Raw genomic sequence first — 17,516 nt, 5'->3', positions numbered from 1 at the left:
GAGGGACAGCCAACGAAGATACTACTTGGAGACTCTCTCTCAAGCCAACACTTCTGCTTCTCTATCTCCACACGCATCAACCTATCAAACTGTCTCCCTCTCATTAATCAAAATGCTCTTAGGGTCCGGCCTGTGGCCAAGAGGTTGGGTTCATGCTCTGCTTCGGCGGCCCTGGATTTCGCTGGTTCGAGTCTTGGGTGCGGACATGGCACCACTCGTCAGGCTAAGCTGGGGCAGTGTCCCACATGCCACAACTGGAAGGACCCACAACTAAAAATACACAACTATGTATGGGGGGGGGCTTTGGGAGAAAGAGGAAAAACTAAAATCTTAAAAAAAAAAAAAATGCTCTTAAAATTCTACCTTCTCGGGGCTGGCCCAGTGGCACAGTGGTTAGGTGCTCATGTTCTGCTTCGGCAGCCTGGGGTTCGCCGTTTTGGATCCCGGGTGTGGACATGGCACCGCTTGGCACACCATGCTGTGGTAGGCGTCCCACATATGGGGTAGAGGAAGATGGGCATGGATGTTAGCCCAGGGCCAGTCTTCCTCAGCAGAAAGAGGAGGATTGACTGCAAATGTTAGCTCAGGGCTAATCTTCCTCATAAAAAAAAAAAAAAAAAAAAAAATTCTACCTTCTCTTTTGAAGGAGTCTCAGATAGGTCAGTTCCTTCTAGCTTATTCCAGTTGTACTCTTGAGCAAAAACTTAAATAATGCAGATAAAGTCAAAGTCCTCTTTTCCATCCACTCTCCCCCAATCCAGTCACCTGTCTAGAGGCAGTAGTTTAATAAAGGCCCCTCCTTATAGGCCAAATTCTATGCATTTGCATAAATATACGCTGGAGAGGCACAGTTTTACGTGATGGAACCCCCCCCAAATGGTACCATATTGTACACATTTTACCATAACTCACTTTTTCCACTCAATATTTTGTCAGGGAGATCTCACAGTACTAAAACTAGAATAATCTCATTTAAAAAAGAATAGTTGCCTGGTCTCCATGGTATAGATTTTCCATTTTATTTAACCATTCTCCTAGTGATAAACATTTAGATTGCTTACAGTGCTTGTACACGCTTCTTTGTGCAAACGTGAGTACTTCTCTAGCAGAAAAGTGGAATTTGGGTAAGGGTATATGCATTTAACATTTTAATAGATACTGCCAAGTGTTCTCAGAAAAGACTCTGCCAATCCCACTCCCACCAACAGTGCAGGACAATACACATTTTTCACACTCTCCCTCACATTTTTATTACTGAGCTTTCTTATTTTGGCTCATGGGAAGTGGGGGAAATGGTTTATTTTAATTTTCACTACTAGTGAGGTTCAGAATCTTTTTATATGTTTACTGATTTTTTCCTTTTGGTGAACTGTTCATAATGCTTTGCTTATTTTTCTAATTATCTTTTTCTTATTAATTTGAACAAAATATTCATCTGTTCTAGATATTAATTCTGTCATATAATTTGCAAATATTTTCCCCTGGTCTAGTTGTATCCTGGATATGGAATTTATATGCCTATTCACTTCTATTAGTATTCTTGAATATACTCTTATTCTTTTACTCTACTCAAAATATGTTCTGTTCTATTTAAGAACATCCAATGTTTTTGTTATCTTTATATTCTCTTAATCTCATCCTGCTTACCTAATATTTACAAAGTGTAGAACAGCATCATATGCATAAACACTTTTTTTTTAATCATTTTAAACAGTAAGAAAAACCTACTTTGCATATAGATTCTGACACTATGGTAAGGAGCAGCAGTTTGGAACTGTTATCTAGAACAGCGGTTCTCAAAGTTGGTTGCACACTGGAATTGCCTGGGGAGTTTAAACACTACAGGTGCCTGGATCTCAACCCCAAAGATTCTGATTTAATTGGTCTGAAGTGTGGCCTGGGCACTATAATTTTAAATTCTTTAGGTGATTCTATTGTGCAGCCAAGTTTGAGGACCACTGAACTAAAATACTTTTTATCCAGCCCTTTATCTTAAAAAAATTTTTTTAATTGTGGTAAAATATACATAACATAAAATTTACCATTTAATGTGTATTCAGTGGCATGAATGATTGTACAATGTTGTACAACCAGCACCATTATCTATTTCCAGAACTTATTCATTATCATCTCAAACAGAAACTCTGTACCCATTAAACAATAGCTCCCCATTCCTACTTCCTCCAGACCCCAGTAACTTCTCTTCTACTTTCTGTCTCTATAAATTTGCGATTCTAGATATCTCATAAAAGTGGAATGACACAATATTGGTCCTTTGTGTCTGCCTTATTTTACTTAGCATAATTTTCTACTCTTTGGGTAGCCAAAGCAAAACACTCAGAAAAGCTAAATTGATAAGTGATGAAAGTTTTCTAAGTAAAACATGTCAAACCCTGTGAATAAGTTCTTCCTAATGAGGCAATCACTGTGCTGAATGTTTCTGAAGGTTTCCCTGAAAACTGGTGAAGAATTACTATCCTGTTGCATCATCGCTCTAAGGGAATATTAAAGCAACAAAGACTGCGCCAACAAGAGTAAGAGGAGGACAGTAAGTTCAAGCCGGGAGAGGGATGGAAGAAGGGAAAAGGAGTGGATTTTAACCAATAACACCACACTGGTCTTTCCAGAGATATTTATAATCTTTGCCTGGATCTCTTCTAACACAAATTCCAAAAGGATTTACATCTTCCTAAGAAAAAGAAAATCCCATAGGGCTCAAGTGGGGTAAAGAGCAGAAATGATTTTCTACTAGCAAAATTGTAATTATTGCTTAAAGTCTCTTCAAGAAACGATGTAATTCCTCAAAGTATCTAGGAACAGCAGCTGTGGCATCACCTGGGAGCTTGCTAGAAGGGAGAATCTTAGGTCCCACTCCAGACCTATTGATTCACAATCTGCATTTAAACAAACAAAACTCTCAGGTGATTCCTATGCACACTGAAGTTTGAGAAGCATGATTTAGCCCATCCTCTGGTCTCTGGTCTGAAGTATCCTAGAAAATTTTGCTAACTGGCTTTCAAAATCTTTGAAAAAGATGACTTCATTATTTCATTGTAAATGAATTCTGGGATTGCAGAATCTACACCCAATTAATGACTTGTTCTGCTAAGCCTTACCTCAATCTCTTTCAATTCTTATGCAAGGAAGAAGCAGATACAGGATAAGTTCTAGCCACTATTCTTTAAGGTGCCTAGAAATTCAAGTTTTCATTATATCACTAAAAATTCTACAGAGCTCTGTTTCTTACCATACACACAAAAAAGACTTTATCAGGATCAAGATATATTTATAATGTAACAACATACGTTTTTCAGGTAAACATTCTATTTACTAATATAGTTATACTTTTACCAAAAAATAAAAGAAACAAATAAAAAACAAAACTAGAGTTGCTTCCTAAAAGAACCAGTTCAGTTCACACAGAACTTAAGATACTGTTATATGGAATTTCAATCTATGTAGGAGAAAATTTGTTAGAACAAGAAATTCTTTTAAAGTAATAAATGTTTAGTGCAGATTAGCTGAAATAACCTGAGTGATGATCACAATATAGTTTTATAGAAAAAAAAAATGAGAGAGAAGAAAACACAAGCAATATAGACTCAACCCTAAATTCTATTTCTGTTCATTACTAGCTTGCTTCATAAATTGTTCTCTCTTTATGCCTCAATTTTTCAATATATTGTCATCCGTACTGTCTCACTTCATTGCTGAGCAAAATAAAAATTCTAGGTTCATTAACATTCTCTAAGTGAAAAATGGGTGAGAACAGCTATTCAAAAGTTAATATAGGTAGCATATATAATTAGACCTGAAAGTTAGTAATCATATCTTTGTGTGATGTGTTCATTTTCAAAGCACTTTCTCATCTAATATCTCACTTTTTCTTCCTCTGACTCCATAAGGTAGGAGGGCATATATTATTCTCACTTTCAGAAGATGAAATTGAGAACCAGGGCTAATATGTAGTAGAATAGGGGCTACAGACTAGATTTTCTGATTCTAATAAACTGTGCTAACTTTCTAATATGTAAAGAACTAAAATAATGAAACACATGATAGCATTAGAACAATATTGAATATAATTTACTCTCTTTGGATGATTCAGAACTTATCTTAGGGTTGTATATAGCATTATATTTGTAAGTTAGGGTCATCAGTATAAACATCAGTCATTTCCATAGCATTTGGAACAGATAAGCTCATTAATAGAGCTGTCTGGTCAACCCAAGCCCATCTCTATTACAGCACACTTTCACAATTCTGGAATTTTATTACTTCAAGGAAGTCACGAATTACCCGTATGGTCTGAACTCCAAAATTGGTGTCCCATTAAATTTACCTTGTCCTTTATGGCTACAGAGTATATCTGAGCTCTGCTTCCTCGACTGTAAAATAGGAATTATATATACATATATATATTCTGGCGGGTAAGTATTAAATGAGACACCCCTGTAAAGAACTTAGCACTGTGCTTTCTAACACATAGTAGCTATAGAAGAGAAAAATAAGAGAGAGAAAAAAAGAGTTGTTGACATCTTCACCCAAACATAAAGAAAACTAATCTTTGGAAGAAACAAAGCAGAAACATTATCAAACTTGTACTTTAAAAAAATTCAAGTTTAAATATAAAATATGAAAATACTTTTTGCGTTTCTATGGTTATAAAAGTAATTCATGCTTATTAAACAAAGAAAATGAAAATCACTCATAATGCCATCATGCATGGATAATCACTGTTAACATTTGGGTGTACATCTCTCTAAAGTTTTACACACACACACGCACACAGGCAAGTTTTGTGTGCATGTTTTAAACAAATGAGATCAATTAACTCAATTCTGCATTCCCTGAAAAAAAATCTAGCCCCCAAAAAGAAGCAAAAATAAAGCCCCAAACCCCTCAAATTAGAGGATGTAAGAAATGCTATTTTACAACCAGTTTTTAACTTATCCCACAAGTATCATTCCACATCAAGAGAGAGCAAACCATCATTTTTAGTGTCTAATAGTTCACTGAATAGTAAACTTCTAGTCTCTTCTGGGCTAAGCTGTTCTTTCCACATAAACTCTAAACACCACTACTGTAATTTATTCAATCTCATTGTTCCCAGATTTTCCTATTGTAAACGCTGCCATGAACATACATCTTTGCTTACTTGGAGGGCATGATGCACATTTAAATTTTGATGTGCATGCCAGCCAGCCCTCTGGAACAACTGCACCAACGCACATTTCTGTTGACAGTGGATTAAAGTGCTGTATCCCAGACCCTTGCCTATCTAGGTTTGCTTTGAAATAAAACCCCACTTTTACTAACATTAATAGTGAAAGGCTATAGGATCAATTAGGGAAAAAAAAAAGGTATTTGGCTCACATTAAGAAGAAAGTATCTGAGGAAAACAAAATAAAACACAACAACAACAAAAAGATTACGGGAAGGGGAACCCAGGATCCAAACTCAGAAATTCCCATTTGATTGGGAGCTGGGTTTTTCATCAACCTGCTCAGTCCTCCTCACCATTTGTTTGTTTTTGTTTTATTTGTTATGTATTATTCTTTAGTCATCATCTGTGGTGAGAAGGGAAAGGAGGGAATGTATGACGATAAAGAAAATACATGCCTCCAACAAAGTCCCTCTGAATCTGATCTATGACTCGAGTACCAGTTGCCCTTGGATCCACAACTGCATCGAGCTCTACTTAGTGCATATTTCATGAAAATGGAAAACATACAGTTTCAAATGTTTTACCTCCAACATGATACTTAAACTGTTTGCTCTGACTTCTGTGGCCATCACCAATTTTCAAAATTATCAGTATCCATGATGATTTAATATGATCAAAACCACAGATTATTTCAACCTAACACATGAAACATGACCAAAAAGGAAAAAATGCCCATCACAGGAGAGGAGTCTACCTAACATAGTATTCTTAATCAGAAGCTTAGTCAGCATTAGGTGTACTTTATATCTGAGATATAGAGTAGATTCTTTTCATCAATCAGGTAAAAAAATTCACCTTATGGTTTCTTTAACCAGTAAGAATGGCCCTAGGGACAGAATAGAAGGTATGACAGGAAAAAAGTTTAGATAATGCTTTCTCTTTTGAACCATTATTTAGAGATCCCTCAAGTGTCCACAGAAAGATCTCTGAATTCACTAAGCAAAAGATCACAACTTAGTTTATATTTACAAAATGTTGTATCATGTCAGAGCAAGCTACTGGTTCAGACTTAGGAGGAAGCAAAGAGCTCCCTCCTGAGCAGCGGCATCAATATCTGCACCAAGAGGACACCCACTCCAGAGACTTGCAATCCAGTTACCCACTATACTGGATCCAATCTTGCTCTGACCTTTAGGTCATTTACTGAACAGATACTGAGTATTATTTAGAATACAGATGTCATTTAGGTGCCAGGCAGCTGTACTGGACAGCAGTGAAGAATAGAAACTAAATCCCTGCTCTCAAATTCCAGGTGGAGAGACAGACCACAAACAAGCATAAAAGTTAATGAATCAGATAATTTAAGGTAGTGATAAGTGTTACAAAGATAATAAAATAGGGGAAGTATTAGACAATGACTTGGTAGCAAGAAGAAAGCTTCATTAGACAGGATAATCAAGAAAGGCTTGTCTCAGGGTCAGCCTAGTGGCACAGTAGTTAAGTTCACACATTTTGCTTTGGCGGCCTGGGGTTCACTGGTTCGGATCCCCAGTGCGGACATGGCACCGCTTGGCAAGCCATGCTGTATGTAGCAGGCGTCCCACATATAAAGTGGAGGAAGATGGGCACGGATATTAGCTTAGGGCCAGTCTTCCTCAGCAAAAAGAGGAGGATTGGCAGCAGATGTTAGCTCAGGGCTAATCTTCCTCAAAAAAAAGAAAGAAAGGCTTGTCTCAGGAGGTGATATCTGAGCTAGACTTTGAATAAGATGAGGTCAATCATGCAATGATCTGGGAGACTAATGTTGCAGGCAGAGGTAACAGCAAAAGTGAAAGAAGGAATCGGGAGGGTCTGACAAAAAGAAACAGGGCCCGTTTGGCTGGAGCACAGTGACTGAGGGGGAGAAACAGAAATGAGATTGGAAGAGGCCAGATTAGACAGGGCCTCAGAGGCCATGGCAGACTCTGATTTGATTCTAGGAAAAGTGGAAAGCCATTGAAGGCTTAAACAAGAGGGTGATATGATCTAAGTTCTTTTAAAAATTTCTGCTCTGTGGAGCATGGACTGCAGCAGAGCAAGAGTGACATTCAGGAGATCAATGGAATTGATCAACTGAAATAGTCTATGTGAGAGATGCTAAAGGCTTGGGCTAAGGTGGTAATGGGAACTGAGAAGAATGGTCAGATTCAGGGTATATTTCAGAAGTGAACTGACATGACTTACTACTGGATTAGGCGTGCTTGGTGGCGGAGTGAGGGCAAAACAGGGAAATCAAGGATTATTCCTATGCTGGGACTTGGGTGACCAAATGGATGGTAGTGCTATTAACTGATCTGGAGCATACTAGGGGAGGAACAGATTTGGAGTAGAGAGTGGAGGCAATCAAAGGTTCTGTTTGGGGCACATTAGGTCCTGAACTAATAGTGGTATAAGCTGGAGTATAAACAGAATATAGATGGGATATTAAGACAGGATGAGATCACCTAGAGAGAAACTAAAGATGGAACCCTGCGACATGCCAAGATTGGGGGAGGTGCCAGCAGAAGAGCTGAAAGGGAGCACCCAGTGAGGCAGGAGGATATTCAGGAGAGTGTGGTCTCTGAAATGGAATGAAGAAAGTGTTTTAAGAAGGAAGGGATAATTAGTTGTGTTAAATGCTGCTGGAATATTGAATAAGATAAGGAAAGAAAACTCACAACTGAATTTAGCAGGACAGAAGTACATTAATAAAGAAATAAGGTGGAGATTTGTTATAAAAAAAGCAATTGATCTTGATCAAGCTGTCACTTGTAAAGCTAAAAAAATTTAAAAGGGACAGTCTCAGCAAATTCATGAGGTATGCTGATTTATCAGGCTAAGTATATTTTGACTTCCCTTCTCAAAGGAAGAAGGAAGCAATGACTCAAGAGAGTGTCCTTCGGAGTTTTGTATTCTTATTCCCTGGAGAGGGGAGCCTTCCTTGGCAATAGTGTGGTGGTATTCAGAATTTACACAGAAAGAGGAGCACCTCAGCCCAAAAAAGACTAAAAGTTTACTTGCTCCATTTGATTGTGATTCAAAGTCCTAACAGTCTCCTGTCCAAACCAACTCCAGCTAAAAGTGTCTTTATCCAACCCAAGGGCCCAAATGAAAGAATAAAACTGCCAACAGAAGGAGGGGACCACATCCATATCCTTGGCTGGGCACGTTCTCCTGGCACTACATTTTCTTTTCCAAGGCTGCAACTGTTTCACTATAAGACTCCAGCCTGCATCTCACTCTGGTGGTATCACTAAGGATGAAACTAAACAAAGTGATCTGAAGCCCGCCCACACCATTGCCACTTGTCTCTGTCTCTCCTCCTCACTTCCCGCCCCTTACCTGGGTCATTTTGTCCACAGAGACTGGAATTCCATCGATGGTGAGAGGCGGCAGCTCTGAGTTAACCTCCTGTGGCGCAGGGGCGTGTTCTGCCAGGGCAGACTCCAGGTCTTCCAGGATCATGCTCTTGTACTTACGCACCTGCAGGGAATTAAGGGCAGAAGTAAACAAGATGCCCAACAACCAAGGAGGGTTGGTGCCAAGCAACCAGAGAATGGGTGGAGCTGGCTTCCCTCAGCCAGTGCAGAGCCCTAAGAACAAACACATCTACAACTAGCAGATAAAAATACTCACTGGCCCCAAAGACATCACATTGAACAGAATTAAATGAAAAGATGATGAAATTACAGGTAACAGTAGAAAAGAGCCAGTGGAAAAAGTTTTACAGAAATACTGCTTCTCAGTTAAAAATCACATTTTCTTGGTCAAGGCCGGCCCTAGCACCTGTTCCAGATCTAATAGGAATGGCATTCATTATTCTGCATTTCCCAGGCCACTTGACAAAACCTAGTTGTGGCCGTTAATCGCCAAAATCATTTTCAAGATCACCAAGGGCCTATGTCTCTAAACCCTCTAAGCAACCTACTTGAAACTGCTGCTACTTTCCTGCAAAGGCAGACTACCAAACAGACAGGAGATTCAAGTGCAGAGAGGCTGGACTGAAAAGCATCAGGGAAAAAACCAAGAGGCATATGTTGTAGCTGGATGTCAAAGGTGGCACTATCAGTAAGGTCCAGGGCCAGAGAGAGTGCCAAGGGCAAGTCATCCTCCTTTCTGGTACTCCCTGGTGTCAGAGGTGAACTTCAAACCCATGAGGCCTCTGTAGTTCTGACAAGCTCAGGTCTGAATCAGATATTGTTGTTCTGACTCCATTCCTTCCTCCACTGCCAGTGAAAGGTGTCTCAAAAGACAGAGAACTTAGCAGCACATTTGCACATGCACACACTCTTCTACCATGAGCACAAACGGTAGACAGACCCCGGATCCTACAACCAACAATAATAGATTCGTTCTCTTGAAGGAATACACAAGGGGTATGAAGGCACCTTTGGGAATAACAAAGAAGCCATGGAATTATGAAAATGTGACAAGATGGGATAGGAAATTAATGCTTTCAAGGCTCAAGCCATTATCTTAGAAAAAAAGGGAAAAGAAAATGAGGTTTGCCCAGTTAAGACAATGTCTGAGTCCTGAGTTTTCTGCTAAGGGGACTAGACTCTCAATCAACCTAGTCCACTTCCTTATAAGTACCTCATTATGAGGATTAAAAAAGAAAGATTCCTATACTCCACCTCAATCATCTGGAAAAGTAAAAATTATTGCTGGCTACAAAATACAACTTTTGTAGCTACAGAATCTTCCAAATAAATCAACAAGAAAGGGGATGAAAGAAAAACAGTGCAAACATGTAGAATCATTATCACTCTAGAGATTCAGTTTTATCCTGGTTTCTAATAAAAAAGAAAGTTTCAAATATTATTGTCAACATATACCGTAACATAAGCAGCTGGTGTTACCACGGCAATATTAAGGACTTATATTTTATTAGCTAGTTTCAAGTAATTTCAGCCATTTTCATGGGTCAGTAAAATTCTATGAATTCATATCCAGGTATTTTGCTAAACTGATCAGTGCTATACACTTCCTTAAAAATATCTTGAGTTTCAAAAACAAAACGCACTTAGAGCATCCCTCAGAGTAACATACAACAAAACACCTTCAGGTGTGACCACAGTATTTCTTAGCTTGCTTAGTAAAGTTAAGCAACTTTCCCAGAATTATACAGCAAGTGCTCCAATTCTATTTGATCTATCAATTCTGAGATGCATATTTTTTCACATGTATTAGTCCTCTGAAACTGGGATACATCTTAAAACCACACCATACAATTCACCCATTTAAAGCGTACAATTCAATCTTTTTAAGTATTTTTGTAGGGTCTGCAAGCATCATCATAATCTAATTTTAGAACACTTCATCCCCCCTAAATGAAACTCCATAACCATTGGCTGTCACTCTCTGTTCCTCCCTCCCTCTTCTCCAACCTGGCAACCACTAATCTACTTTCTGCCTCTATAGATTTGCCTTCTGGACATTGCATATAAATGGAATCATACAACATGTGGTCTTTTGTGACTAGGTTCTTTCATTCAGCACAATGTTTTCAAGGTTCACTCATGGTGTAGTGTTTATCAGTATTTCATTCCTTTTTATTGCTGAATAATATTCCATTGTATGGATAATACCGCATTTTATTTATCCATTCATCAGCTGATAGATATTTTGGTTGTTCCACTTTGTGGCTATTATGAACAATGCTGCTATGAACATTGTGTGTATAAGTTTTGTTTTCAGTTCTCTTAGGTAAACCTAGGTGTAGAATTGCTGGGTCACGTAGTAACTCTACTTTTAATATTTTGAGAAACGGCCAAACTGTTTTCCAAAGCAGCTGTATCATTTAACATTCTCAACAGCAATGTATGAGGATTCCAATTTATCTACATCCACATCAACATTTATTATTGTCCATCTGTTTTTTAAAGATTGGCACCTGAGCTAACATCTGCTGCCAATTTTTTTTTTAACTACTTCTTTCCAAAGCCCCCCAGTACATAGTTGTATATTCTAGTTGTAGGTCCTTCTGGTTCTGCTACGTGGGATGCTGCCTCAGCATTGCTTGATGAGTGGTGCTAGGCCCATGGCCAGGATCCGAACTGGTGAAACCCTGGGCCACCAAAGTGGAGCACACGAACTTAACCACTCGGCCATGGGGCCGGCCCCTACCTTTTTTGATTACAGTCATCCCAGTGGGTGAGAAGTGGTATCTCATTGTGGTTTTGATTTTCATTTCCCTAATGATGAACAATTATTTATCATTAGTGCTTGTGAGCTTGCTGGTCATTTCTGTATCTTCTTTAGAGAAATATCTATTCAGATTCTTCGCCACTTTACAAGTGAGTTGTCTTTTATTGTTGAATTTTAAGAGTTCTTTATGTTAAGTTCTTTATCAGATATATGATTTGCAAATATTTTCTCCCATTCTGTGAACTGTCTTTTTACCTTCTTGATGGTATCATTTGCAGCCTACTTTGAACATCTGTGAATCACTCTAAGTATGTCACATAACTTGAATAGAGTTGGGTTTTGATTTGGATTTTGTTCCAATGTGAAAGAAAATCTTTGTCTTTAACAAGAGAGTTTAATCCATTTATATTTATGGTTTATAAGAGACTTAATTGGTCTTACTTATATTACTTTGTTCTATTCTTTGTTTTATTTTGTTTTTTTAATTCCTTCTCTCGTTTTCTATCTTTCGTATTTAGACTTGGTTTTTTTCTACTTTAGTGCTCTGCAAGACATATTCTGCTTCTACTCCTACTGTTTATTCTTGAGCCTGTATTTATCAAATGTCAGTCAACGGAAAAAATATCTATTGCTTTTTACCTCAGTCTAGTCTATCATATGACTGTTTGTTCCTGTTTCATAGCATCTACATCTTTTTGTAGTCTATGGAGGACTCCAACAGTTTCCTAAAACTTTCTCTTGGATTTTTCAGTGAGTAATCTTCAGAGATATTTTTCTGAGTCTACTACAGGAGTCTTTTTCATAGATCACATTATTAGTAGTAGTAGTAATATTATTTAAAATTTTTTTTTTGAGGAAGATTAGCCCTGAGCTAACATCTGCCACCAATGCTCCTCTTTTTGCTGAGGAAGACTGGCCCTGAGCTAACATCCGTGCCCATCTTCCTCTACTTTATATGTGGGATGCCTACCACAGCATGGCTTGCCGAGTGGTGCCATGTCCACACCTGGGATCTGAATCAGCAAACCCTGGGCAGCTGAAGCAGAACGTGCGCACTTAACCGCTGCCCCACCAGGCTGGCTCTTTAAATTTTCAACACTGAAGAAGAGAAAACATGCCCAGATTTCATGTTTGTCCACAGCATGACACTAAGGACTACATATCAGGCATCATCTTAAACTAGAAGCCTTCTACTATATTCTTCTAAGGAAAGGTCCTAATGTGCATCCTATTCTAAGGCCTCAAGAATTTTGGGAAAACTCAAAACAAAATTCAAAAATCTTAGGAGAGAATCACATTTGTGTGTGTGAAAAAAAACCAATACAACATGGGGCCAGCCCCATGGCCGAGTTCGCATGCTGTACTTCGGTGGCTTGGGGTTCGCCAGTTCAGATCCTGGGTGCAGACCTACCACTGCTCATTAAGCCATGCTGTGGTGGCATCCCACATAGCAGAACTAGAAGGACCTACAACTAGGATATACAACTATGTACTGGGGGCTTTGGGGAGAAAAAGAAAGAGGAAGATTGGCAACACATGTTAGCTCAAGACCAAGCTTCCAAACAAACAAAAAAATACAACAAACAAAATCTCAACTGGTTACCCACTCCAAACTCTGGAAATGTCTACATTCAATATGGGAGAAATCTAATAAATGTCATTTCAAGCTAATAAATTTTATCCTAATAAAAACAAATAAAATTTAAATCTGGACATACTATTATACTAGTAATTCTGGTCAGAGAAAGAGTAGTTCACATAGTATAAGTATGCAATGGTAAAATACTATTTTTATAAAGTTAGCTATGGATAGCTATGTAATCAAAATATTCAACTGTATTTCAAAATTGAAGCAGAGTATTAAATCAATTCTTTGAAGAAATACAAGAGATTTTAAATATGCAACTCAAATATTAGCAATCAAAAAATGCTCCCAGGTTTGCCTCATGAAGTTTACATCCTGGAATTATCTACCATTTTGTTTCTGACATAAATCAGTAACTTTCTTACAAAATTCTGCACTGGTTTCTTAAAAACACAACACCGATTTTGTCCATTGCATCTGGTGAGGTAAAATACCTTGTTACAGGAAGTAGAAACAGAAATGATCCTTTTTATTTTGATCTGCATAAAGTAGTTTGAAAACTAGTCCCTACTCCCACCACTGGATGAGGGGAAGACAGAAGTAATAACTATAGAGCTAGAAAGAGGATCAAAAGAATGTGAACAACAACGCACAGAAAGCAGATCTGAGAACACAGTTCATTTCCTTACCACATTCTCCAAGGGTGCTGCACCAAACACTTTAAAGACAGGGTTGGGTTTGGAGGGTGAGATACAGAGGACAATAGCTTGCTGTCCCACTCGAGTAGTATATTCATCTAACGTGGCTCGAAGTTTCCTGAATCAGAGGATGAAAAGAGAATAGAAAGAGTTGAAGAAGATAGAAATTACAGTGAGTCAGACAAAAAATTTACTTTAACCTGAGACAATTTACTCTGATTAGATATGTTTTCTTTTACCTGAAATGTGAAAAAGGGAGTGTGAGGTTTGATATCCTGTTCAGCAAAAATATGTACATACCTTTGTCCTAAAGACCAGTGACTAGCCCAGTTATATAAGGATCTACTACAGGTTTACCTCAGGACACAGCCAGGACACTATGTTGAACATAGCGAGTACCATCCTTCCTGATCTTAGCAACACCAAGGGAGTTTTCTCTTACTGCTACTTATGATAGTAAAGATTACTACTGAGATGTCCTCATATAGATTTATTATATCATCTCCATGCTTAACGAAGGGGGCGTAAATGACCTGCTTCTAAATTCTTTGACTGATACAGTCCTTATTTATGTCTCACTGACATAATTTTATACAAAAATACTACTCCAAAATGTTGTCATTTCCAGATTTTCATTGTGATATAAACATTAATTCTTAGTCTTTCAGTATTTTACAAATGAGGATGGAGTAAAAGAGCTTTTTCAAATCTATCAACACTGGATGAAACAGAAACACTGTCCTTTCCCTCTGAAATCATGAGAGATTATTTTAAAGTTCTATACTCCATAATTCTTCTGGTAACATAGTCTACCTTTTCAAAGGACTGTGAGTCATGCCAATTCAAATGAAGGAAAGCCAACATATCTAAAACAAAGTTTTCCATCTTTCTCCAAACGGGTGTACTGTTGTATCTATTCCCTTTACAGCAAAGATTTTTTTTTTTAATTAAGATTGGCACCTGAACTAACATCTGTTGCCAATCTTTTTTTTTTCCCTTCTTCTTCCCCCCAAAGCCCCTCAGTACACAGCTGTATATTCCAGCTGTAGGTCCTCCTGGCTGTCCCACATGGGATGCTGCCTCAGCATGGCATGAGGCATATGCCCAGGATCCAAACCAGTGAAACTCCGGCCACCGAAGCAGAGTGCACGAACTCAAACACTCAGCAACGGGGCCAGCGCCCAGATATTTCTATAAATAATACATTCTAATTCCCCCTGCCTGTACTGTCATTAAAGGAAATGAGAAGAACTGCCCATCTAGTGGTATAGAACCCCTCTGTTTGCTGAAAGCTACTGTTAAGTACTTTTCTGGTTTTTCCTTCAGTTTCTTATAATCTTCTTACGTTCTTAATATAGACTGTATTTTCTAGCTTTCATCACATAGTATTTACATGAGCTGGTACCCCATTTGGATTCAACATTCCAATAAACATCTAGAAAATTTGGAAACAGTATTTAAAATACCACAGGAAAAAACTTCTGGAAGATTTTACAGACTAAATTTCTTATCATATATGAACGCATGTTGTGCAACCTGTTGAAATATTAAGTCCTTCATGTACCACACCTGTGTGATAATCTTTCTATGCAACCTACAAACTCTTCAGAAGAAATAAAAATGAGCAAAGGACCACATACCAAATGAGAAATTTGGCAGCATTCCTTGAAGGAATGGTCTATATTCACTGTCTCCAATTCCTTTCTTCCCATTCTCTCTTGAAGACACTCCAATCCTTTCATCCTTACCACTCCTTTGAAAACAGTCTTGTCAAGTTCAATCATGACCTCTATTTTGCTAAATCTAATGGTCAGTTTGCACCTTATTCAACCTGTCAGCAGCATTTGTCAGAGCTGATCACATGCCCTTCTTCTTGAAACACCTTTTGCATTTGGTTTCCAGGATACCACACTCTTGGTTTTCCTCCTGACTCACTGGTTGCATCTAGACTCCTTTGATAGTTCCTCTTGTCTCTCCAGCCTCTAAAGGGTAGAGTGCTTCAGGCCTCAGTCCCTCACTCCCTAGGTGATCTCTTCCAGTCTCACAGTTTTAAATACTACCTATATGCTTATATCTTCAAATAAGATCTCTCTGTTGAATTCCAGACTCATATACCCAACTGCTTACTCTGTATCTCCACTTAACGGGTAAGAGGTATCACAAACTTAACATGTCCAAAACCGAATTTCTGATTCTGTCCTACCTTCTCTTTCATACCTGCTCCTCTTCCAGTAAGTATCATCTCAGTCCTTCCAGTAATCCCCCAAAAACCTTCAGGTCACCCTTCACTCCTTTTTCCTCTCACCTCCCACATCCAATCCATCAATGAATCATGCTGGAGTTGACTTTTGAAATACATCCACAACCTGACCACCTCTTACCACCTTTGCTGCTGCTCCATTGGTTTTAAGACACTATCATTTCTGGCCTGGATTACTAACAATAACCTCCTAATTGGTCTCCCTGCTTCCATTCTTACACCCCCAGAGTCTACTCTCAACACAGTTGATTGAGTGATCATTTTAAAATACAAGTCAGATCATATCATTGCTTTGGTCAGAAGCCTTCACTGACTTCCCACCTCACTCAGAGTAAAAGTCAAAGCCCTTATATTGGACCAAAAGACCCCATGATGTGGCTCGCCACTACTACTCTGACCATATCTCCTCTCATTCTCTCCCTAGCTGTTCCTCAAATATGACTACCATGTTCCTTCCCACTTCAGAATCTTTGCTCTTGCTATTCCCTCTGCCAGAAAAGCTCTTCCCCTAGACATCAATATGGTTGCCCTTTCACTTACTTCAGGTCTCTGTTCAAGGTAGACTTATCAAAGAGGATTTCCCAGCCCATCCCTATAAAAGAAGAGAAACTACTATATCCCCTCTAATCTTCTAACCTATTTTCCTTACTCCACTTCATTTTTTCCCATACCACTTATCATCATCTGACATATTATATGTTTATTTTCTTTTTCTCTCCACTAGAATGTAAGCTCTTTAAGGGAATTTGTTTCCTTCATTGTTATAGTCCGAAGGTCTAGAACAATGCCTGGTATATAGCAGGTACATACATTTTCTCTGAATGAATTAATATGATATTATATACCTGTTAATCATATTTCTAGTTTCATTTATTTAATTTTGTAAGATAACTTTAATTCTATCATCAAGGAATCTAACTTGGTATCCTTGGCGAACCTAATCATGTACGTTCTAACCCTGCCATTCACACCATGAAGGATTTGGGGAACAGCAACAACAGGGGTAAGGAAGCTCTTACCGAAGCAAACGTGTTTGCTGTCTCTTCCGGATAGATGGATTAGACTCAAACACATGAGGCCGTTTCCGTTTCTTTCCTGTTGCCACAGCAGCAGCAGCAGCCATTCCCACAGGACCTGAAACAATAATGGATGTGCTCAGATTAGGCAGAGCTGTTAACTCTACAAGATAGAAAATAATTAAAGGTACAAAAAAGGTAGCATTTATTTCCTAATATGTTATCAATAAATGTAGAATCTTCTTGATATTATCAATATATTTCACTATTGTTCAACATGAATCATATTTTAATTCACCAATAACACTTACAATGAATCTTTTAAAAAAGTCAATGACTTATGCTTCCCCACCACACACCAGCTTGAATTTTATATAATGTTGATTTTTGTTTTGTTTTGCCAACATGCCCATACTGTTAAGGAAATATTCTCAGAGGTGCTAGATGAAATTTCAGGATTGAGAGGAAGAGCTTGCCAAAACAAAAGACTTACAGATTTCTAATTTCATTTCCATCCCTGTGCCTCTCTTTCCATTAACCCAAGACACTGCCAAGTTAAGGAAGTCAAAGATAATCACTCATACTTAGAACTCTAACAACACCACCTATAAGAGGAATATCTGGA

At 38.3% G+C, this 17,516-nt stretch overlaps 1 protein-coding gene across 6 annotated transcripts in view; it reads right to left on the bottom strand.

The window, feature by feature from the left end:
* NRF1 (nuclear respiratory factor 1) overlaps positions 1–17,516 on the bottom strand; it is a 123,925-nt gene that overhangs the window by 50,377 nt on the left and 56,032 nt on the right. For all 6 annotated transcript variants that reach the window (XM_070617691.1, XM_070617693.1, XM_070617692.1 and 3 more), the window contains 3 exons: positions 16,895–17,009; positions 13,607–13,733; positions 8,528–8,668 (listed from right to left, as the gene is read on the bottom strand). In XM_070617691.1, the coding sequence (XP_070473792.1) occupies positions 8,528–8,668; positions 13,607–13,733; positions 16,895–17,009 (383 nt within the window). The remainder of the gene's footprint in view (positions 1–8,527; positions 8,669–13,606; positions 13,734–16,894; positions 17,010–17,516) is intronic.

This window comes from Equus przewalskii, chromosome 4 (assembly GCF_037783145.1).
Source record: "Equus przewalskii isolate Varuska chromosome 4, EquPr2, whole genome shotgun sequence".
In the NCBI taxonomy this organism is placed as follows: domain Eukaryota; kingdom Metazoa; phylum Chordata; class Mammalia; order Perissodactyla; family Equidae; genus Equus; species Equus przewalskii.
Note: the sequence above shows the minus strand (reverse complement) of the source record. Positions and strands in the feature narration are given on the sequence as shown.